Source organism: Morone saxatilis, unplaced genomic scaffold, assembly GCF_004916995.1.
Source record: "Morone saxatilis isolate NCDOM2014 unplaced genomic scaffold, NCSU_SB_2.0 Contig12, whole genome shotgun sequence".
Taxonomy (NCBI): Eukaryota; Metazoa; Chordata; class Actinopteri; family Moronidae; genus Morone; species Morone saxatilis.
Window position 1 is genome coordinate 14501207 of NW_023339674.1, and position 24548 is coordinate 14525754.

The 24548-nt window shown below is 41.4% G+C and overlaps 3 protein-coding genes across 3 annotated transcripts in view; 1 reads left to right on the plus strand and 2 right to left on the minus strand.

Moving 5' to 3' along the window:
• Positions 1–271: 271 nt before the first annotated feature.
• On the plus strand, positions 272–10418 carry LOC118321900. The gene is made up of 3 exons (XM_035653454.1): positions 272–1847; positions 4891–6025; positions 9614–10418. The coding sequence occupies exons 1-2, from the start codon at positions 738–740 to the stop codon at positions 5875–5877; spliced, it is 2097 nt and encodes a 698-aa protein (XP_035509347.1). The 5' UTR covers positions 272–737; the 3' UTR covers positions 5878–6025; positions 9614–10418.
• Positions 9474–17829, minus strand: mydgf (myeloid-derived growth factor). The gene is made up of 6 exons (XM_035653455.1): positions 17576–17829; positions 15441–15491; positions 15279–15340; positions 14890–14971; positions 12830–12902; positions 9474–11134 (listed from the first exon to the last, which is right to left on the minus strand). Exons 1-6 carry the CDS (start codon positions 17738–17740, stop codon positions 11055–11057), a joined length of 513 nt encoding a protein of 170 aa, XP_035509348.1. The 5' UTR covers positions 17741–17829; the 3' UTR covers positions 9474–11054.
• A 5348-nt stretch (positions 17830–23177) lies between these two features.
• The window catches only part of loxl5a (lysyl oxidase-like 5a), a 4341-nt gene continuing 2970 nt past the window's right edge, over positions 23178–24548 (minus strand). The window contains exons 4-6 of the mRNA XM_035653709.1: positions 23677–23833; positions 23411–23506; positions 23178–23297 (exon numbers count right to left, since the gene is read on the minus strand). Coding sequence (XP_035509602.1) covers positions 23178–23297; positions 23411–23506; positions 23677–23833 — 373 coding nt within the window. The remainder of the gene's footprint in view (positions 23298–23410; positions 23507–23676; positions 23834–24548) is intronic.

Here is a 24548-nt window from a genome sequence, read left to right on the forward strand (position 1 = left end):
GGGGGAGAAAGAGAGTGACAGAAAGGGGAGGAAAAGAGAGTTGCAAAGATAGAGGATGATAAGGGGTTCTCAGATGAGAGCAAAGTAACAAGGAGAAGAGACAGAGATGGGGAGAGAAGAGGGAAATAGAGAAAGGAGGGAGTTAGAGCAGTGAGAGGGAGTGGGAGGAAGAAAGAGCGAGGATAGGAGGCAGCGCAGCGCAGTCTGGAGGGGGGGGGGAGTAGAGAGCAGGAAGAGAGAGAGAGAGATGTAGAGACAGGAAGCCTCCACTGCTACTGAGCCAGTGAGACGCAGGCAGGCAGAGGGAGAAGACGGAGAGAGAGAGGCCTTCGGCATCTCCAAGCCCGGCCCAATGAGGGGGTGAGGGGCTCAAGAGCACTACAACGGAGAGGATAGTGGGAGGAGAAGCAGAAACGGAGGGATAAGAAGAGGGAAAAAGGCAGGCCGATAAAATCAGAAACAGGCTTCAGCTGGAAAAGGGGAGTGGGTGGGATCTGCGATGAAAGAGAGGAAAAAAACAGATAAAAGTTTGGAGACAGAGCCCAGAGGGAGAGGGAAGGGGAAAAGAGACTAAAGATAGAGCGGATAGAGTCTATGTTAATGGCAAAGGCAGGAGGAGATTCATGGAAAAAGAGGAGGAAGCTCTCTGTGTCTCAGGAGTCCTCCTGTTCCTCTTCTGCTTCTTCTTCTTCTTCTTTTTCTTCTTTCTGTGAGGCTGCTGGACATCATCCATCACCATGTTCTCTGACAGCAGGGCTCCAGCGCCCGGGGAGCAGAAAGGCTTCAAGCCCCATGCCCCTCACTTCATCCCCTGGCTGCGCAATAGTCTGAAGCCACACCACAGCAGTGACCTGGGGCTCAACGGACCATATAAATCCACCTCAGAGGCCCGAAACAGCCTGACCCCGCTGGAGAAAGCCAAAGGGATCGGGTTCTTCTCCATTCAGGGAAAGGACCGGGCGAAGAAGGGGGAGCTTCGGTGTAATGGCGTGGGGATGACGAGAATGCTGCCAGTGGTGCTGAGGGGGCACCACATTCTGCCAGGGAGTCTGGGGAAGCAGAGGGAGGATAGTCCTGCCAGATGGAACCAGTCTCCAGAGCTGCACCCAGACCCCAACACGCAGATGAGTCCAGGGGACGGGCCGCAGGGTCTGAGCAACAGCTCCACGCCCCCGAAGGAGAACCACACCTTTGTTAGGAACCACAGCAGCCACCTGAGCCTCCCTCAGCCGCAGAATGACGGGACCAGCACCTCAATAAGGAAATATGGGCCGCTAGTGGGACCCCCTCCTGCTCCTGTTCAGGAGGAGCCAAACTGTAAGGTGCCTGCTGTGGTGGGCACGGAGGACAGGAGGGGGAAGGTGTGGGACTACGGCAGCAGTACCACCTACCGCCAAAGAGACCTTCATTCATCCAGCTGGGTGAGCTCAGACACTCAGGGACTAATAGAGAGGCAGCACGGCTTCACCTCCAGCTTCAGCTACATCAAACAACAGAGCAGAAACTCCCAGAGTCAGAGAGACCTGACAACGCTGAGGGAACCACCTGTGGAGGGTTTCAACGGGGCTCTCAATGGAGTCATCTTCTCTACTGAGGTTCCTCTGAGAGGCCTGGGCTGCACCACAACTCTACGAGGCCCCAGGAAACCCAGACCAAGCTCAGAGGGTATCGGGGTCCTGGGTCAGAACCAGACATGGCTCCAATACAGGCCGACCATCGAAGGGGAGTCACAGAGGAAGGAAGCAGGCTGCAGCAGGAAGGTGGTTCGAAACCAGATAAAACGAGTGGTGGACAACCTGGAGCAGGTTCTTACAGCACTGAGGGACGTTCACCAGGAAATGAAAGAGGTAAAGTGTTGGATTTTTGTTCATTCTGCATAACTCACCAAAAAAGGAATAAGAGAGACACAACATGACAAAAGCTGTTCAGTGTTTATTCAACCAATTCACCTACACAATCATGAGATGTCATTCCTGGACCGACAAGACAAACAGCAACACATCAGTTCAGAATGGGAGCAGAGGAGTTACTGCATCCTCTCACATTAACTTAGACATTTCTTCATGCAGGAAAGTGTTCATGCTTCTGCTGAAAAAACCCTTAAGGGCTTGTAGATAACAATGCAGGCTACAAATGCACGTCCTCAGCAGAATTTAACATGCATTAAAAAGTCAGCAGCAGGGTTGCATGAATCCACCACAGTCTGCAAACTCCAACTCTCCTCTGTCATCTGTCTCCAAACATATACACCACTTGTGCTCAATTCAAGCGTAGATTTTCATAGAGGTGAATTTAACAATAGTTATGCCCTATTTGCATGATGCATTTGGAGGTTGCTGAGATGATGCCGTGTGACATTAGGCAAAGCAGTCGCCTTCCTCTCTGCATCTCTCATTCTGTCTTTCCTCGTCTAACATCCCCTCTCATCTCTTCCTCCACTCTCCCTCCTTATGGACAGATGCTGCTCCAGGCACAGCTGGATAGCGACGCTTTTTATAATCCATTTATGCCTGAGTATCTCTGCCTCGTATTCCTCAGCCAGTAAAAGTGACACGTAAATCTCGCCTCTTGGCATTTGATCTGCATCTGCGGGGTCGCAGCTAAACCCGAGGTAGTAACCTCATCATCCTGGCTGCGAGGTTTTTGTGTGACAGTGTTAATGTAACACTGATGAAAGAGCATATACTGTAGGCTACACAAAAAGAGGGGTAGGAGGAGGGGGAGCAACTCGACACTGTGATAGAAAATCCTAAATTTTCACAACAGAGACGACTGATCAAAGGAAGATAAGGCACCAGAGAAGACTTTGGTTGCATATTTATTTCAAAGCCCTGTTTTAACATTCTGTTGCATGAGCAGCAACCCTCAGCTTTATTTAATAATCAATCACTTTATACAATGATATTGTAGTGAGTCTTTAAAGCATTTTGGACAGACACTACACAAATATTAAAGCAACGTTAAAGACCTCTCTTTTATGAAGCAGTAGGAAAAAGAAAACAAAAGCAAGCTCACACATGAATATGAGGATCTTTTCCAAAGGCTTTTTTGACAGATCAAAAACTGCACTATGACTCAGAACTCCGAGCAAAACAAAACCGCAAGAGTTAAATGAAACTTAAATGACTGAGCTCTACAACAAACATCTCTCAGCACTGCATGTGAAGACCTGAGGGGTCAAAAAAACATTGTTTTTAATAAAGACTCTGGGGAACGGCAGATGAAAACCAGGGTCCTTTTCTCTTTTATCTCCTCTGATTTCTGACATTAACAAGCAGCACCTGCCCAGAGTCACTTGATGTGCATTATACACGCTGTACTTCAAAATAATATGAAATGCCTCACCCAAAAACATACAGCATAAAAAAAAAGACAAACCAGGTCATCTTTTGACATCAGCAAGGATGTTGTTGAACACAGAGAACAAAACAATAATTCATCTGTTCCAGTAGGGGCTGAGGATTTATCTGTGCACATAGAACAGGTGGAGAGATAGGTCAAACATTTTCCCCAGTGTAATTTTTCCCAATCTCTCCAGCTTCCATCATTGCACGTGTGTGTATGTGTGTGTGTATACGTGTGTGTATGTGTGTGTGTGTGTGTGTGCATCCACTAACCTGACAGTGTTTTTGTGTTAAGCATTTATGTCCATATGTGTGTTGTGCATACACTCATGCTTTACATATATTCTAAATGCGTACCTCTATATGATGCATTGTATGGTGTGCTATTCACTATCCACAGAGAGGCATTAGAAGGGAAACCCATCTAAATGTATCTTACACATTTCCCATAATAGTAATCTCTTCTTTTCTAGGCTGAGCTGAACATTTTTATGCACTAAGTAGTAGCTTGTGTGACATACTTACAGATTACAGCTATACATCTGGTGAGAGTCCACAGCTGAAATGCTCCAGTTTATAAATGCAGACATGCAAATGCAGGAAAACATGATTACTCAAAGTTCTAATATCTCCATTAAGGCTACAGCGGTAAGATTGGTTCTGTGTGTTATCAATCTATTTGTTAGAGATTAATAAATATATATATAAATAGATTTATTTTCATATGGTGTTGTAGTGTCCTGGTGGCATCGAAGTCTAAACTGCTGATCATCCTGCTGGGATGGCTGCTGTCTACTATCAAAATAAAGGCATGTTACTTCAAAGCACTGTTGAAGTGACTTAACTGAGTAAAGATTAATCAAGTTATTAATCAAATGCCTTTTATATAAATTGTAACCTTCTTTGGTTTTGGACCGTTTGTAGGACAAAGCAAGCAATTCTATTTTTAATGACTGAACGATCAATTGGCAGACAACAATGAAAATATTAAGAGCTTTCAGGCTTTCATTTTCCTTTCCCATAATGCAACTCAATAGAGGCTTTTGTTAGACCTTCCCTGCCTGACAACCACTCCAATGCATTCAGTTTGGCTTTTCTGGGCTTTCTGTTAAAAATGTTTAAAGGTCCAGTGTGTAACATTTAGGAGGATCTATTAGCAGAAATTGAATATAATATTCATAGGTATCTTTTCATTAGTATATAATCCCCTGAAAAAATGAATCATTGTTGTTTTTGTTACTTTAAAATGAGCTGTTTATATCTACAGAGCGAGCTGGTCCGTCTTCTATGGAGTCCGCCATGTTTCTACAGTAGCCCAGAACGGACAGACCAAACACTGGCTCTAGAGAGGGCATTTTGCCACCATACTTTCTCCTACACACTGGTCTTTAAACCTTGGAGATAACCCTGATGACATTACTATGACGTCATTGGGGTTATTTTTTCAAACTAGAAAGTTCAATTCAGAGCCACAGAAGAAACCGTCTGAAAGCACTCCAGTTACCATACTATTTGTATTTATCCATTGATTGTGTGTATTTTCTAGGTGGTGCAGCAGATTGACAATCTAACTTCATCCATTGATCTGAATGAGGAGGAGCAGCAGAGGACTGCAGGAGGCAACATGGCCAAGCCACTCAGCGACAGCAGCTCCAGTTCAGGTTCCAGCTCCAGCGAGGTGACAGTAGGCAGCACCCATCAGAGGCTTTCAGAGCCTGAAAACCAGCCAGGAACCACAGACTCATCTGGCACCCTCAGGAGAGATCATCATAGCAGGAGCCACTCTCCGCCAAATGTGCTGCTGTGTCCAGTAAACTCTGCGTTTTCATCAAAGAGGAGTGGAACTCTTCGGTTCACCTGCAGTATGGGGTCTTTTCCCAGACAAGGTGGGCAGCTGCAGTACAACAATAATCTTCCTCCATCTAACCCCCCTCAACTTCAAAACCTCACCTCTCATGACCTCGCCTTGTCTCCTCAAAGAAACCTCCCTGTTCGGCCTCCGACTCCTGGTCTCTCCCCTCTAACTGTAAACCTCCATCACCCCGACAGCACTGGTTCTCAACCTCCCTCCCCTGGGCCTTCCTCCTCCGTCAGGGTCAGCCCTGTCTCCCCTCCTTCCCCTCTGTCCCCAAAGCCTCACCCACCCCCCACCCTTAGCCCGTCTGTCATCATAGAAAACAAAATCGCGTCTTATCAGACCCCACAAAGTGACCACCCATCTGCTGTTCAGCGTTCTCCATCACCGATTCAGCCTCCGTCTGCCAGCTGCCCACCCACCGACTCAGAAACTCAAACTGTGTCCAACAATGACAGAGAGCGGGGAACATCCTCAGCAGGGTCTGTTCATAGACCTTCACAGGTGTGCACTGCCCCCGCAGCCACAGATAAACCACCAACAGCACAAGGCCGCAGAGGTCGCAAGCCTCCTCCGTACCCCCACCACAGACCTTCTGAGCACACAAAGAAAGTGAAGGAGCCCCGCAAAGCTCCTCCGTACCCTGAGAAAAGGAGGCTGCTCTCGACTACAGTGTGAGACAACGCAGCAGGTGGGGGAGGCTGATCGACCAGAGCCATATTCACAGCACCAGCCACGGGTCTGCAAGAGTGGAGAGTGATTTAAGGCTCGCCAAGTTGAGCTGAGACCAAGTTTCCAAGGTGACAATACGCAGACGCAACTTGGGGTGAGTATGTTAGGAAGAACAGCTTGGCTCTGCGGACGTCCTTTCCCCTCTCTCCTTCCATACAAATCTCTTGAGTACATAAACTGAACATACACAGGGCATCATAACATCTGTCTGGGTTACTGCTTTGGTAACAAGAGCCTCTATACAGATGCTTACTTTGCATCCCAGCTCTCAGACTCCCACGGATTGCACAGCTAAAGGGCAAAGGAGAAAGCCTAATTAGATAGAATAATGAAGGAAATTAAAATTATTGCAAGATGTCAAGACAAAGAAAGAACTGATAACATTAGTGCACTTCAACCTATGCAGCCAGACACATCCACTCACATGTATCAGCATTGTCTGGGTTAGGTAATTGCTGTCAGGAGTCGTGATGGTATAACGAGAACTCAGTGCAGCCCAGGCTACTTTGGCGCAGCGGTGTGAAAAGCTCACGCGGGGGAGGAGAGGCCGGAGATCTGTGATAGATCTGGAGACAGAGAAGGTCTCATAATATGAGGAACTTAGCAAGGCCAGATAAGACGTGAACAGGACGAGTGGCGCTGAGCTGACTGGGTCACTAGCCCAGCGCCTGGGTGCGCGTCAGGGGAGACAAGGGGCAGCTGGCCATTCGTTGTACCCTTCACCGAGCCCCTGGTGTTACAAAAATCCCATCTCCTTTGCTGCCTCTGGCTTGACCGACCCGGCCACAATCTCCATCTGTTCCCCTCCAAATGTCAGGAGATGCAAAGAGAGAGAAATGGGGGGCAGGTGTGTGTGAAAGTAAATAGAGAGAAACACAAACAGGAATGCCAGCCGGATTGATTACATAAATACAACGCAGTAAATCGATGGCTCATTTATTTAGCTCTTCTGACGTTGTCTTCTCTCAAATGTTTCTGTAGTTTAATTCAATGCCTTCTTGTGGCTCTTTTTTAAAAAACAGAATAAATAAAGCTTGTGGTCTATGTTTTCTCTCATTGTCAACAAATCAAATGAAAAGACAAAATCCAACAGTGTGTTAGTCTGTCTCTCACTACTTTCTGACTTCTCTACCCTGCCTGTGGCCCCTTTGTTCCTACTGAAGAAGTAAATCTTAAGAAATGGCCCACAAATATGGAGCTCCATTAAGGCTCAGTCATTTCATGAACCAGCTGGGTTCTGTCGTTTTTTAGTAAATAGGTGTAAACAGGAAGAAATAGTGTATTTGTTAGGGACTATTTTTCTGCTGTGGATTAATATAAAGTTGCTCTTGGTGCTCTTGTGAGTATTTACAGCAGCAGGATGGCATATGTGAGATTGACTCAAAATAATCTACAGTTCATCATAATGACGGAAACTGTCACCCAGCGCAGCGGTGTGACTCACTGATGCGTTTTTTAATAGTTTTTGCTTTGTGGCACTGAGGAATAATATATATCAGGCTTTGGATGCACAGAAAGAACCTGTTAGTAGGACCAACTCATTGTTGGTTTTGGTCTTTTCATGTGATTAGTGGAGATTGAGCAAAATATAGAATATCGACGGGTTTATACTTTAACAGGACTAAGAGTCTGCAGCCATGCCAGCGGCTCAGCTCGCTGTTGATGTTGATCTTAAGCAGCATGTTCTGCCATCTTGTGCTAGCATGCTAACAATCGCTAACTAAACACAGCTGAGGATGGTGCGAATGTCATCGGTTTTAAAGGTATTTGGGTCAAGTACTGATGGTGCTTCAGCTTCAGTGGCTCCTAAATGGCATGTGAGGAGGGAGGCAAGATATATTTGAGTGGTTGCGAGATGATAAACAGGAAAGGAAAGACTTTGATCATCTTCAATCTTAGCTTTTTCATCAGAAATGACTTCTTCAGGACTTTAACAAGGAGAAAAAATATCTTTGATTGAACAACTGGGTCACAACTGGTAGACATGCAAGTAGACATTGCTTTGTTTTACAAGCCAAAAGGTTTACTTGACTATTGTACTACAGACAAATTAAAAATAATCACTAAAACTATTATAATTCATCCTGAGGGGAACATGATGGGGGGACGTCTGTACCAGATTTCATGTCAATCCATCCATTAGTTGCTGAGACATTTTACATCGGTTGGTCTGCAGGTGGTGCTAGAAGGAAAAGTTCACCAAAGTCAGCAGGATGCCTCCTCTGGGATCATGAATGATTGTATAAACTTTCACGGGAATTGATTGAAAAGTTGTTGAAATATTTCAGCCTGCACTAAAGAGCTGGACGGACAGACTGACAATGCCCTCCCCGGAGCCACTTTGATAGCGTGGCGAAAAATGTTTCTGATCTAGGCTCTTTAATGTGTGCCATCGTAATCTAAGCCAGTGCTTGGCAGCATCAAGTGTATATATTTTCCTGACGGTCGTACTGTAGGGGGGAAAGTTGAAAGTAAACATCTCTACTGGTACCAGATGGTAAACAGTAGTGATGTGTTTAGCGTTTGGATGACAGCATAGAGGCAGCTCTGAGTCACAGAGACAGAGTAAACCGGCGGTATACAAAGATCTATTGTGCCGCGGAGACGTATTACTCAATGGAACAACCATCTTGAGAACAAATGATCAAATGTTTTCTCTACAAGGCCACAAAACTGGAAATCAGAGTCTGAAACAGTCACATCTTTGCTATAAGATGCTTTAATTATAAGTAGGAGACTGTGGGAGTTTCTTGGCACAGCTTGTCGTAAATCGTGTTGAAACTTAGGTCTGCCAAAGTGCTAGTACAATAGATTTCCTCTAGATGAAATCCAGGTGGTTTATAGTTACAGTCATGGTTAGATTTTACATTAAAGCACTGGTAAAATGCGTGGTTTCAGTATAAATGCGTAGTTGTTACATCACAGCATTCAAACTAACTGACGCTAATTTGAGGACAATCATGATTACTGATTTTCTCTTGGCTTAACATAAGATGAATAAATCCCTCCTGACTCTATATCTCTGTAAGCCCACAAAGATCAACATACATTCCCATATGTGCCTCTGGATTTAGTAGATCCTCCCTGCAAAGCCCTTCTCCCCCTGAAATTAAGAAGAAACAATGGAAGCTCTTTATCTCATGGAAACATTTATCCGAGGACAATATATGTTAATTGAGTACGCTTACAGAATACATTTTGAAGCAAATTTTTCATAAAGCTTATTCCAATATAAAGTTTCACATCAAGTTTCATTTGTATGCTGAAAAACTGGCTGATTTCTACTGCATGTTTAAATTAGGAATACATTAGTGCTGGTACTAAAATTACTGTTATTTTGGACAGATATGACGGCGGCATAAAATAAAAAAAGAAAACATTCTCCACCATGTTTACTCTGGCCCGGCTCTGACACGGCTCAGAATATTTAATGCCACTATGCTGGCACTCAAATTTCTCCTCTCTTTTCATGTTTACCCTTTAACGAGGATGTGGGAGGTTCAATCAGATCATGACTGACATAACAAGACAAAAACATTGAGTTATCTCCAGAACAGTGACAACATGTCTTTATTGAAGCATCCATCACATTTCATCATGAATCAGAACAATCAAGGAGTAGAAAAAAGAAAACATGTATAAAATAAGTAACATCGTGTGTGGTTTTTCTATTCTGAGACAGCATCTGAACGTTTCCTGTTGTGACCCCGGGGGGAGTCTCGACGGACACAAGAGACACAAACTGAGCATTTCCTCAACTCCAGAGGATCACCGCTAGACAGTGATGAGAGGATCCAAACTCAGACCAAACAAGGTACGAATCTCAGACTTCAGAATCAAATCAGCAAAATCCTCGAATCTGAAATCAATCCCCAGAACTCATCTCGTGTGGATCTAAGAGGGTTGGATCGATGTAAGGAAGATAAAGGCAATCCTACTCGCTACATAAGGGTGCAGAGAGAGAGAGGGGGGGCTGTAATCATGGTGATGTACTTCTGAAACCTGCACAATATCCTCGCTGATCCACACTTGTGGCACTGAAGGATGAAAGCAAAAGGTTCTCGAAGGGCTCAGGAATATATGACGGCATCTCTTTGCCAGATATACTCATCCAAATGTCTGAGCATACCTAGTTTTTCAGTATTTTTGGGTTAAAACTCAAACAATGTAACTGTGAAGTCATTGAAATATCATGAAATTAGAAACATGTATCTTCTGCTGCATCACCGGCTGCAGGTGTCTAATTAAAATTATCACGATTAAGGTCATTTCAAATAAAATAACCATTTATTATTTATTACTCGTCATATTCTCTTTTTTTTATGAATTCACATCAAAGCTGTTTAAGGTTTATCCAAAAATGCAAAAACGCAGTGTGATCTTCAGTGTATACTGTATTTCTATCTCTTAATATCATGTTATGAAGCTGCTTTTTGCTTTATTACAAGTATCCCTTCTGGCCAAAAACACAAACATTAAAAAAAAAATAGTTTTCACAAGTGGTACTAATTGGTGATCAATGGGATAAGATGTGTGCTTACAGTTATGTAGAACAGACAGAGATTGAGGAAAATGTAATTGTTTCTCTGTGTGCGATGACGTTATTGGGGATTATTCACTTTCCCCTCAGGATTACACAAGATGGATAAATCCCTCCCTACTCTAAATATGCTATCTATACTTTACAAACCCCCCAGGACAGCAATCCACTATACATTCACATACGTCCCCAGTGGATCAGGAGAGATTTGCTCTCTGTAAATCTTATAGCCTCAGAAACTACTATGGAAGCACTTTATCTTATAGCAGAATTTAAACTACAACGTTATGTAGTAAGAAATATGAATACTCAACTGATTCCTGAATTTTATTTTTTTGTCCAAAGTAGCAGATAAATTCATTGTAAAAACATACCAGATTATTCCTGTACCGACACACAAATCGCCACAAAAGGCAACATCAGTATCATCCCACTTCATTTTTTGGCTGCCACTCAGGAAGAACTCTCCCAAATCCATCCTTCATTGACTACTGAGCTGAATCACAGAGGCCTGACTCAGAGCTCCCCAAGGTGCTCTGATTGGTCAAAACAAGACCAAAAGCCAAGTCAGACTTCTGGCCAATTACAGCTCATCGTGTCGCGTCCGTCCGATGAGGGTCAGCTTGGAGAGTTGAGCGCTGAACTTTCCATCTGTGTGGGTCACTGGAGGTCAGGGAAGAGACACGGACAATATTAAAACAAGGGCAAACATTTATGCAAAGCACCAGAAACCAGCCAGTGCTGTCTAACTGCAGAGCTGCAGAGCCAGCAGTTTGAGACCCGCAGGTCCAGTCCAACCTGCACTGTCTGCTGGCAAGGAAAGTAAAAAGCAGCAGGAGATCAGTCCTGCAGATGTAGATGTGCTCCATCTACAGGTACAGGAAGTAAGAGCTGCTGCTATCTTATATTAGAGTCACCTGCAAGCAATGAGTGTTAAAACTGCAGTTTCATTTCCTCGTTGTACTGCGGCTGCTGCTGGTAGTGTATGTGGTGCTTGTGTTTTTTTTTTTTATTTGACATATAAAACCTTAAAAAATGTAATAGTTTTGTTCACTAGAGCATATTTTCTGCTGAATAAGGAAGACCTTAGTGTTCATCCTGCTTATACTGTATCTGCCGTCCTCCACATTCCTGGGCAGAAAAGGGCTGCAAAGTACATTAGGTTGACTTAGTTTTGACTTTAGTGCTGAATATTTGAACATTGAACTCGGATGACCATTTATTCTGTTAATAACAACACTTCAAGTTCACCCGTCTGATATTCATGGGTCTGAAAGCGTTAAGTTCACTTCATGAATGAACATAAAGGAAGAAACTCAATGTTATTTCTATTTATAAATCTATTGGAGACTAGAGAGAGTATTACGTTTTTTGTCTAACTGGTGGTGTTTTAAATGTAAAACCACACATTTATAAAGAAAGCTAAATACAACATTGCTGCCTATTTGTCCCAGTGGCCACTTATGGTTAGGGTTGGTCTGGAAAACTGTCGACAGAACATGTCGAAATGCAAACAAAGTCAGCTAATATTCTGTAGTCTACAATTACGAATTCTAAACCAGGAAGGTTTTTATATTTGGAACACTTTTCCTTTTTAAATCTGTTAGCCATCAACGAAACGTAAAGCCACATATACACACACGGCTACCAGCAGCTAGAACAATCTGCAGTGGTCACATTCATTGCCAGGTGGCGCAAACAATACAATTATGAAAACTATTATTTGGCCTTTATGTGGAGACATCTGTAGGCCTAAACTGCAGTTACTCTTCTTCCCTATAGGCAGTGCAGGTTGGCATGTGTAGAACTGGTCTCATACTGACTGAACAGCACCCCCTTGTGGAAAATCCGCAGCCTGCTTTTACGTTTGTTACAAAAAAAATGTACGAGCAATTTACCTACTGTGCTACTTTTAAGTAGTAGTTTTTCTCTAGAAATCATGCATGGAAGTGTTTTCCAGAGGTCTCACAGAGATGGGATTATCCTCAAGTCTGTGATAGTTCGCAGGGTTTGTGAGTCTCTAAGCCTCCGTACTACTGTAGCGTCTAATCTGCTGAAAATGGCAGTTACAGTTAAGGCGCTGTGACTCTTTCAAAATCTTGCTAATCACAGTCTGGAACTGAAGCCAGGGTGTGGATTTGTGCAGAAACTGAATAACAACAAATAATGCTACAGGGACAAACGGCAACCCACTCACAGCTGGAGCATATGCTTTAGAAGGAAATCAGCAGGGAACTCACAACGTGATGGAGGGAAGGGATGGAGGGAAGGAAGGAAGGAGGGAGGGAGTGAAGGAGAGATTGACGTGACAAGCAGAGGGAGTTGATTGAACACTTGGAAATTCAATCAATTTCTCACCTGTTGAGTCTCCTACGGTAAATTCCTGCGGCTTCAAAGGCACGTCGCCCTGTCCTGCTGTCGCCGCCTGCGACTGGAGACACATACAGCAGCAGTGATGAAGAGGAGGGAAGGAGAAAAGGGAGGAAGGGAAGACGAGAAAAAGAAAAAATAAACAAAAACAGGATGAGAGGCGGTGCAGGAGACAGCAGTTTTTTATTTTTTTTGCGACAGACTGGCCGGGAAAGTAGGAGGATGTGACGACAAGGTCAAGGAGATGCTGTGCGGGGGTGGCAGGTGTGTGTGTGTCTGTGTGTGTGAGTGTGTGTGTGTGTGCGAGGATGTTTTTTTTTGTCCCGTCATTTAGTGAGGTTATTATCTTGTGTGTTTGTCTTCTTCTTGCAGGGCACGGAGCCAGAGCAGGAGGAGGAAACATGTGCTCTCACTAATGACAGAGTGTCAGGACTGTCCTTGCTGGGGGAAGGAGGCGTGTCAAGGTGTGCTTCACTTCACCGGCGACCACCATCAGACACGGCAGACCTCCGGCTAAGTGACTGAGCTCAGAAAGAGTCCAGACATTAACCTTCCACCAGACATTATGTGCAAAAGACACGAGTTTGACTTCCAGGAGAAATAAAGTTGTTGTTTTTTTCCCCTGTTACTTTTCAGTTTCTCTGCCTGTGTTGTTTGTCCAAGGTGGTACTAGCTGCCATGTAGCTCCAGTCATCATTAGAGGAGAATCTAAAAATTGTACAGGGACGTGGAGCACATGAAAGGTTTCCATGGATACATAAGTGCAGAAAGCGGGTTTTATTCAATTCCACTCAGGAGTGGATGGCAGGTACATTCAGGTGATGTTAGATGATATTTAATCTTACGTAGCCAGAGAAAACTGTGCTTAAATTTAGAAATTTAACAACTAACCATTTACTTGAAAATGTCTAGTTTGAATCTGGTTCCAGTTTCACGTATCTGAGCATCTTTTATCTGCTTCATATCATCATAAATAGAATATCTTTAGTGTTTGGACTGCAGGACAGACAAAACAAGCTATTTTAAAACCTAACCGCTCTGGGAAACTGTGATGGACATTTTATAAACTAAAGAAGTAATTGATTCATTGAAAAAATAATCAATAGATAAATCGATAATAAAGAATTATTGTTAGTTGCGGCTGTACTGAAATGCCTAAAGTTCTCTGAAAATGACTTTTGGTGACACCTAATCCTGTTCATGGAATTTAAGTGACACCCATTAGTCTTTCTCTAGTTTGTCTCAGAAGAGAAGATCAAAGTGCAGACGACAGCTGATTCTACGCAGTCAAGAAAAGCAAAGTTTAAAAACTGAATGTCAGAAAACTCCTTAATCACAACCATGAGCCTGATAAATGTATCGCTGTATTGGAGCTTACATGGATGGTTTATTATTTGCAGGCTACGCAAAACTGTGCGTTGCCTTGATTGTCTAACAAATGTGCAGACGATGTAACTTCTGTGCTCAGGAACGAGAAGCTTTGATCTCAGCACTGATAGGGTGAGCGACACTGCGACGTAACATCGAAGAAAAAGCTCTTCAAACCAACATCTTTGTTAGGCAGTAAAGTGCTGCAAGCTTTTTGCTGTCTAACATGAGCTCCACTCCAGCTAATGATCCAGCAGGGGAGGGCTGAGGAGCTAAAACTGAAGGAGTTTGTCATGTGTTGCACCTGCAGTATTATAATTACGTTCTGCAGGATGTGGTGCAATTCAGCTTCCAACAAATTACAGCACTGAGGACTAGGGATCTGCAGGTCATTATTTAAGATACACTATGTAGTGTGTGGGAGGACCTGCACAGAAGTTTTAAGTCTGAGTCAGCATACATTTCACTTTCTTTAGTTATAAAAAGAGGCGAAGCAAAGAGAAATTCACACACATTTTAAGTTGTTATCTGATTGTATGCGGTTACCTTAACTTATTTAATTCATTACAATTAAATCAAGCTGCAGTTGAAAGAGATCAATTAGTCAGATTAAGTAGTCCCTGTATGACCAACAATATAAAAACAAACAGCTGAGGGAATTGTGTTTCTTTTATACTTACATATGCATTGGCATATTCAATTTTGGTTCCCTTCATTTCAGCTTTGAACTGAGTGAAAAACAGGTAGGATTTTCCCTGAGGCCTGGCAGAAATGAAGAGGAAATATGTGTTAACCAGCATAAAGTCATTTGCATACATCGATTTGCTTATTAAGTCAATGTCGGACATGAATACATTTAAACCACTGAGGTTGGACACTCTGTTCTATTGTTCCTCTCCGTCTGTCTACTGGGACTGTCACGATTAACTAAAATAAAAAAATGACTCATTGGACAGACGGAGCAGATTCTCACTGAAGACACACTGAACATCAGGGTCACTGAGCTGAATAAGAGTCCGCTGTGTATCCTCTCTCTGTGTGTGTGTGTGTGTGTGTGTGTGTGTCTCACCTCCACACAGAGCAGGAAAACAGTCTGTCGTCATCACTCAGACCCACACTCATCAGCCATTGCTGTTTGGCGCAAAAACAGAAGAATATTTATGCATAAAACTGTCTGTAGTTACAAATCAATGTCATGATGCTGGAGAGGAAGAGAGAGACAGACACTCACCTCATTGGTTCCCCCTTGTGAAGCATAGGTGAACGAGCATTCATACTCCTTCTGCAATAAAACAAGGTAACACAGTGCTGGTTACTGCACAGAATAAATTCACACTCATTTATCAAGTAAACATATGAAAACATTTATTTTTGCAGCTTCACAAAAGGCAAAGATTAACTTGCTTTTCTGTTTCATTAGTAACTGACCAGATATAAATAGTTTAGTTCATGTATGAAGACCAGTTGAATGGAGAGCATCAGTTTGGTTACTTTATATATGATTATTCAATCTTTTTTCTTATTAAACTGTATATCAAAAATAAAAATAAAATCTCTGTATTACTAGAGATATCACAGTAATGGTCTCTGTCGGACCATATCGCAGCTCTACGCTGAGCCACCATTAGTGACACCTGTGATTCTCCTGCTGTCATGTCAAAATGTCTGCTGCAGTAAACCTATGGTGATGGGCATTATTTATCCTATTTAAACCTATAGCGATGGGCATTATTTATCCTATTTAATTTAACTATAGCGATGGGCCATACTAACACATTTACAAAAAATTATCCTAATAATTATATCAATTACTATTTGTGTGATTGAGAGTTTACCCTACATGTATATTAACTACACGTGAATTTAACCTATGGTATTGTGGCAATATATTTCCATCTCACAATATTAACCAACCTATTTGATGCGCGCCTTAATTAATTTCGATCTATTTATTATTAATACCTATTTATTATACCTTATAGCAGATCAAGAGCACCCATTTATAATTATCCCAATTTATATAAAACATACAAATGGTTATAGATGGCACCCATACCTTATTATATCTATCACAATATTTAAACCTATTGGGCCGAGCAGGCATTTAATTATCTACACATACATTCTTCCGCATTATCTTAAACTATGAAGAGCGGAATCTGGTCATTATTACTCTCGGGAATATTATAAACCTATATGGAGACACCTTAGACAAAAATTAATACACTAATTCATACTTTAGCCACCTATATAGATTTAAGGGCATAATCATAAACTATGTTAATATAGATTCACTGATTTCTTTTAACGATAAATATTAAACTATAGCATGGGACACATGGTATTCTATTCCCTATTTAATAAACCATACAATGTTGACCTGGGACGAATACCCCATTTATTATCCTTATTTTAAAAACCTATAAGCGTATTAAGGGCAACATATAATATCATATTTTTTTAACAAATTAAACCTATTTGGTTCATGATTGGGTTCAATTTTATTCATTTACCCTCATTAGAATATACATTATGGCTGGTAAGATTGGCATTATAGTACTTTTCCACCCAATTAGATACACACAAATCTATTAGCGGCAACTCGGAGTCATTCTACTATACATGCATTTTAAACCTATGGCTAGATGGGCAATGGAGAGTTGATATCCTATGTTCCTCTCACCAAAACCGTAAGCGATCGCGCGTCCATCTTAATAAACCCTCCACAATTCTTCTAAAAACCTACTGTTGCAGATTTACCGCATTACTCAGACTCTCTCTATTTTATTCAACCTAACTACTGCAGATCTCAGAGCATCTACAGTATTATACATCCATTTTAATCAAACTATGGTGATGGGCATTATTTATATATATTTTATGTAAGAATTATTGATCAACGTAAACATAAATACGTAAAGATGAATATGTGTGCATTAGTTTCAGTCTCAATGTACAGACGTCACATTAAAACGTGATGACCAGCTCTCTGTCATTGAAGCTGTCAGCCAATCAATGGAGCCGTTGTGTCACTTCCGGCAGCGACGTGTCAGCCTCTCACGGGCTGTGTCGTAGTCACGCTGCGACGACAAGGAATGTAGTTTTTCCACTTTACGTTATTATAAACATCAAATATACCGAATATAACTCACTTTAAATGAAAGAAACACACGTCCCACACACGCAATATGTTTAATTCTGTAATTAGTGTATTAACTACTGATTAATCGATGTAAATGGAGCGGAATAGAGAGATAAAGACGGTGAATTAGCCTACATTTAAACACACTTTGTGTCCGGGCGGCGTTTAAAACCGTGAGCTAACTGTGTGAACTAACTTCTATAACAATGAATGCAGTTACTCACAACCCCCTCAGTGAACGTGTGCACCACTCCTCCCGGTTTAACGTTGAACTCCACCGTCTTCGTAGACTCGGGAGAAGATTCAACCGGGACGAAGGCCGCAATGGACACAAACACAAACAGAAACGACAAATGAACAGCGTGAAAGTTGTTTAGGGTCGCCATCATCTCTTCCTCCTTCTTGGACCTCTGTGTGTGTGTGTGTGTGTCTCTGTGTGAGTGTGTGAGTGTGTGTGTGTGTGTGAGTGTGTGTCGTCACATCGTGCGTCACGCAGCAAGGCAAAGAAAACAAAAATAAATATAAGAAATAATAAAATAAAATAAAAAAAAGACAAATATCTCGACTACCAGATAATATAAATGACACTACTGATCGATAAGGCTTACAGATCAACTCTTGAGTACTGAGGGATAAATAAAAGTATGAGTACAGATTTATTGTACCGGTACCGTCCGTGTCCACCTGATGTCGCCCTCCTTTTAAAACTATTATCTACAGGTATTTTAAAGCTCTTAACAAGATTATTATCATTGAATAACTTAGTTTGGATTTGTATGAAAGCATCTAAAGTATAATTACAGTTCGTTTAGGCACTTTGATCCACTGAGCTCATATGTACTGATCGGTCACCATGGCAACAGAGCAAAGTCCATCCACTGACAATGACCATGTGGAGAAGAAAAGCTAGTGAGTGGACCTTGGGATTGTGCTAAATACATTCAAAAATACATACAAACACCAAATAGGAACACAAATTATACTTAACACCATCTAACACTTGACAGTAAACAATATTATTAGTGCACAATGAGTACATATATAGGTTTGTACAGTGAGATGATTTGGTATATTTGGTCATACTACTATAATTTGGTGAAAGATATTTAATTGAATGTCAGTGGATTTAGCTGAAAGTGTTATAGCATATAAATGCTTCAACAACTATGAGTAAAACTTATTTTTCACTGTTTTTGAAGCACTTTCTTCAACTGCACTTAACGCTAGGCTGTTTTTGTTTTTTATTCGTATCCTTTGAGCTGTGAATACGTGTGCCTCTTGCATTCAGGTCTGCTGCACAATATAGCACATATAGCACATACAGTGTAGTACTAATAAGTGTGAGTATGAGTGTCATCCTCTTACAAAATGTCTACAAAAACTAGACAGCAAGCCTGCTAACCAACATGAAATGTGTTTGCCCAGTCTCAACAACGAATACTACATGTGTACATTCCTCTCTTTTTCACAGTGGGAGAACATTTTGTATTACAGGAGACAAAAAAAACAAAAAACAGTCTGCATGTGTGTGTGTGTTTTTACATGTACGTCTCTGGAGCCATGAGGCGTGACAGCTGAACATATGTTTGTAACCAGAGGAGACACTTGAACATTGTCTGACACTCATGTGTAAAAACCCATAAAACAATACGAGCATTTAGAACCAAATTCAGACCCAAAATAACTGGAGGGCTTCAGTTGAATAACCTGTCCGCCTCCTCCATGCTTCTCCTCACCCTCCACCCCTGCTTCCCTGTTTGCAGCCTCATCCGGGCCGCCTCCCTGTCCAATCCCACTTCCCAGCCCAAAAACAATACAATAACAGGATTAATAACAGCATGTATGCACTCAGACAGCCTGTTGAGTGTTTTAGTATTTACACAGCAGCTCCGGGAGGAAAAGTACAGGGGTCATTAGGCACACATTCTTCTATTTCAAACAGGCAGAGCTGTTAAATCTGTAATGATGTGTAAATGGTCAGACTCGGGGAGTCCTTGTCCTGCCCAGGTAAACATTGTTTCCTTTTTCAGGATGTCAGACACTCGACTGTGTAACACCAGGAGGAGAGAAAAATATCCAGTCATTTCCACTGTGCTCACACAAACAGCTTCTCCTTTGCTATAAACAAACAGTTCTCTAAAAAGGTAAATACAGACCACATATCCAGACAGAGAAACAGAACATTAGTACAGAGTTGGCGTCAAGTTATTTCACTAATGATGCTCCAGACTGTACGCACACGGTAGGGAGGCTTTAAAATCAACACTTCAGTATATCAGCGGTTGTTTATGTGTAGATATATAAAGACACCAGAGTTAATTCAACACATTTATTAGTTTTGAACAGCTGTTACGGAGCTGAATCAGCTCTGTCGATGGAAAAATAACCTTCCAATCTGTTCCTGTCAACTCGAAATACAAATCAGATGTAAACTCAACTGTGGAGAACTGCCTGGTTAGTCACGACTGATGAATGTATTATTATCTGTGCTGTCGTGGAGCTGATGTGTGAGCTCATAATCACCTAAAAGTGTTAACCAAATTATGAAGGATGTTGATTCATATGAAGACTGACATAGTGTTGGTTATTACACTGTCAGAGTTGGATTAATCTCTTGAGTCCCACAGACTCTTCAGCGGGTCTGACACAATGAACTCACACTATGTGAACACGCTCAAACCCACAGGAGTTTATTGTGAGTTATGGTCACGAGGTTTACCAATGTGTGACATACAGACAGTGCAGCTATAAAATAAACCTGATTTGAATGTTTAATTTAAAGCTGCACTATCTGAGATTTTAAGATCCAGCTGTTTTAGCCTCTTTCAGCTCATTGGTTTTGGTTTTCTGTCAAACTCCACCTTGATTAGCATCGTTAATCTTCAATTGATAGCTTCATCTGAGGCCTCAAGTGGCTAAAAAACCCACAGAATTTGATTTGATTTCAGCTCTAATATAAGTGTTCACTTCAGTGAAGTGCAGAATAACTGCTGAACAACAGAATAAAGTTTCATCTATCTCTGAGTCTATCTTTAAAGAAATCAAATCAAATCTAAGGGGAACATCAGAAGCATAAAGGTCAAAGGGGTCATTATTGACAGTTTTTGTCTGTACAAGGTGCAAACTGACTGACATAAAGTGTCACTGCAGTCTCGCCTGTTGGCTCTGACACTTGTTGACTGGGAGTCTCAGACAGTCAGAGCTCTGGGCACAGCCTCACAGACAGTCAGCCCGTGATAAGGATGGTTTCTGTGGTGCTGCTGATGTCAGCGGTTTGCATTTAGGTTTGCCTGGCCGTCTGCGGATCTGTGGAATTTCTCTCCTCCTCGCCATCTCCAGCGGGGGCAGGCAGGGGCGACCGGCACCTCTGTCCATCCTGCACGCCCTGCAGGCTTAGCACGTCGGCCTGCCCTGAGCAAACAACACCTGGAGCGGCGGAGGAGGCTCTGCCGTGACCCTCCGTCACACTCAGATTCACATCAGTGAAACACCTCGAGGGCTCTATGACCAAAGATGGTGTGGGCTCGACAGAGAAGGCCGTGTTTGGATAAGAGGTTGAGTGAAACGGGTTCAAGCCCAGTGCGATGTGGGTATATGTGGTATATTTTGTTTTTAACAGATGTTGTTACTGGTTACTTTTCAGATTCATATTTTTACCCACAAAAAAACGTGATAAAATGCAAAATTTAACCAGTGATTTCCAAGTTTTAGTTAGTAGTTGGGATCCTTGTCATGTTTCAGATGTCTATGAGTTGTTAGCAGCAACGAGGGAACCGAGTGAAAGGAGTCAAATTATCTAATATTTCACAAAACAGTGAAGATTAGAGAAAAGTCAAAATAATTAATACATTTGTTCCCCCAGAGCTTTGCTTTTCTTCTTTCCATTAATCATCTCACAACCACTCTGATTGACCTTGTGACCCTTTGGAGGGGCCCGATCCATAGGTTGGGAACCACTGAACTAACCACAAACTGTATATAAAGTAGATAAAACTAGCTCTACCTCAACAGTAAAATTACACTGTATTAAACATTTTATAATTTTATTATATATATATATAATATATATATTCTGACAATAGATCCTTCTAAATGTTACACACTGGACCTTCAAGTAAAGGATCTGAATACATACTTCACCACTGTATCTGTGTGTTTGAGTAGCAGACTACACTAATGTTGAAGCAGTGTGAACATCCTAACAGTCTGCTGGTTCTCTGGGTGCCTTCATAACTTTCAAAGTGTAGAATAACAGATGGAGGTCTTCATTTGAGAGACACACAGCAACCTTTTGAAAACAGACTCTTACAATTACCATGAAGTCTAGTACAGAAACAGATGCTGTACAGAGAGGAGAAAATATTCCCTGACCTCAGTTTCCACCTGCCTGCATTTTCATCTCATTAACATCCTGAAACTATTTCCTTCTTTTATCAAGACATGAAAGCTGCTAAAATCTTCCACAAATTTACTAAATAATATGAATATTTTGAACTATTGTGAGAATTGTGGTAATGTAACAAATGAGAGTTTGTACAGTCAAAAACCTAAAAACCTTTTACCTTCACGCTCTGTATTTAACATTACAGGACTCTGAAGCAATATATTTGTACTGGACTGCAAAGAGAACTGCTCAAATACAGCTAAATGATCGAATTGTGTGGGTTTTTATAAATAGTTGTGGTGATTATTTATACATCTCCACATATAGCACTAGTCAGACAGTGTCCCTAATAAATCTGTGACAAAGTGTAAATAGAGCGAGACATTCCCAGACACCTCACATGGAGTTATTTCCAGGTGAATAAATGTTTTTCAATCACTCATCTACTGTAACACAACATGACAAACACACAACAGGCTTGTGGCGTTTCCAATCGACATAAACATGCTAAGTGGAATCATTTCAGGTATTTCTCTGAGGTGTGTTATTCCAAAAGCTTTTAAGAAATGTACCACTCCCCATGGCCATGGCCCTCAGCCTGTGTTAACTGCTGTTAACGGTAAATGGGCAGTGGAATGACTTCATGTTGTTAAATATTTGCTCAAATTATCCCATCAGTTGTGATTATTTAGATCTTTTTTTTTTCAAATAAGGCATTCAATGGTATGTTATTTTTTCCAACCAAACTCAAATAAAATTTATTATAAAACATGATAAAAAAAAAAACTTTCAAACAATCAACTCTTTCATTAGATTGTAAAAGAACAGACTATACATTTGTACTCGGGTAATAGACACCAAAATGCACAAAATCATACATGGCATGCTGCTCAAAAGGCAAGCATGAGAGTATTTGTTATATTTTAACAGCACTTATTAATCCTTCACTCCAGTACATATGTGGTCAATATCAGACAGAGGATCTTTTCTCTGAAAATGCTAATACATTTCAACAAAGAGGAACTGTTTTCTTTAAAATGAGCACCAATTTAGTCATACAGTATGAATTAAATCCCATAGCTTCCTTAAGAATGACTTGTTTTCTTTATATTTTTGAATCACGCTCTCCTCTCATTTTCTACACACATTGACAGTCTTGCATCGCTAAAAACAACATAACTTAACATCTAACCAGCCTGACTGTAGCTACAATATATTATAAGACATAAATACAAACAGATTCATTAATATAGTAACAAATATTTAAATGTACATCAGCTGCACATCGGAGTAGCAACTGTACATTAAGAGCAACAAGAGAATACCTGTAGGGAAACTTCAGTCAGGTCAGCTTCTGTGAAACAAAGAACAGACATCAGGGATGAGCTCTTCTTGTTACTTCTAATCTCAGCTGTGAAGAGGGAGAACACCGTAAGACTGACTTACACAGTGATCCTGCAGTTTCTTGCCTGGACGTAGCTTCCTGTGTACCTGATGTCGCAGAGCACCTCATTGTTGGAGAAATCTGACTCCTGAACCAGCTGAGAGGGGTTCACTGTCACCTGAGCAACAGCAGAAACAGCAACGTGAATATATCCAGTTAGATGCTGTGAATTCTGATCAAGTTAATTATTATTCATCAGGTCATATTCATAAAGCAGTTCTACACTCCCACCTTGAGTATGTAGTTTCCAGGCGGTACATCAGTGATGTCGATCCACTGGCAGTCGATGTTGGCGTGATACGTATCGTAGCAACCAGGACTGAGCCCCTGAGAAAAATCCAAACTTATATTACTTCCAAATACACAACATAAAAAATACAGTAATGACTCGTCATCTAATCAAATATCAGAAAATAAAATGACCAAACAAATATAAATAAACCTATAAATTAATAAAATAATGGATGGATCAATGGAAAAAGACCAAGAAGACCAACCTGTGTATGAACTGTGCAGGCGAAGCGTCGTCGTATTCCCGGGTCACAGGACGTGTCCTCCAGACAGAAACTGGCCTTATGTCCCTCTGCAACCTTCTGTCCAGTGGAGACGTCCAGCAAGTCATAGTTACTAAAGGCCTCCATACTGTGGTAATGCCTGGAGACACACAGACAATGTGTTATGGAAATCATCATTTCTAGTGTGTTGGTCAGCTCATGTTAATGGTATAGTGGCCAAAATAGGAAAAGTTATACATTTTGCTTCTCATGCATATCACTTTCCAAGCCTTCATTGTTGCTCATATCTAAAATATTGTTTGATCAACAGCACCAAAAGGAAACAAACTGTAAGTGGCACAAAATAGTGCTCTGAGATGATCTTTGATGGAAGGTTTGGACTCAAGTCACATAACACAAGTTTAATGACCTTAGACTCGACTTTACAAAAATTTGTAAAGAACTCAACTTTCACACCAATGAATTGTGACTTCACTTGGACTTCCCTCAAGCCCAAAGAATAAAAAGTATGTTAAAAGTAGGTATATATAAGAGTGACACGAATCAAATCATTTCCTAAAACAGTAACATTCATCCACTTTGTTTGAACCCATCCCACAATATCCAATCAAACTGCAGGAGAGAACCAAGAAGAATTGAAGGACTCGTGTGTAGGATTTAATGAAGTTCAGATTGCAACTAACTGAACACTGCTGGAATCTGTATTTGACGGAAATGAGAATGAGCTAGGAGAAACTACAGTGGCTGTGAAACTAAAAAAAATATTCACTACTCACAAGGTAACAAAAACACAACAACTCCAATATTCAGCTGTTTAAACACTAATGAAAACATATCTATGAATATTATATTCC

What these genes read in the sequence shown, in the direction of transcription:
- LOC118321900 (XM_035653454.1), top strand. Translation starts at nt 738, where the DNA reads ATGTTCTCTGACAGCAGGGCTCCAGCGCCCGGGGAGCAGAAAGGCTTC. An exon ending in TTCACCAGGAAATGAAAGAG is followed by an intron (nt 1,848 to 4,890) that starts GTAAAGTGTTGG and finishes TGTATTTTCTAG; the next exon opens with GTGGTGCAGCAGATTGACAA.
- mydgf (XM_035653455.1), bottom strand. Translation starts at nt 17,740, where the DNA reads ATGATGGCGACCCTAAACAACTTTCACGCTGTTCATTTGTCGTTTCTG. An exon ending in ACACGTTCACTGAGGGGGTT is followed by an intron (nt 15,492 to 17,575) that starts GTGAGTAACTGC and finishes GTTTTATTGCAG; the next exon opens with AAGGAGTATGAATGCTCGTT. An exon ending in TTTTCCTGCTCTGTGTGGAG is followed by an intron (nt 14,972 to 15,278) that starts GTGAGACACACA and finishes CATTTCTGCCAG; the next exon opens with GCCTCAGGGAAAATCCTACC.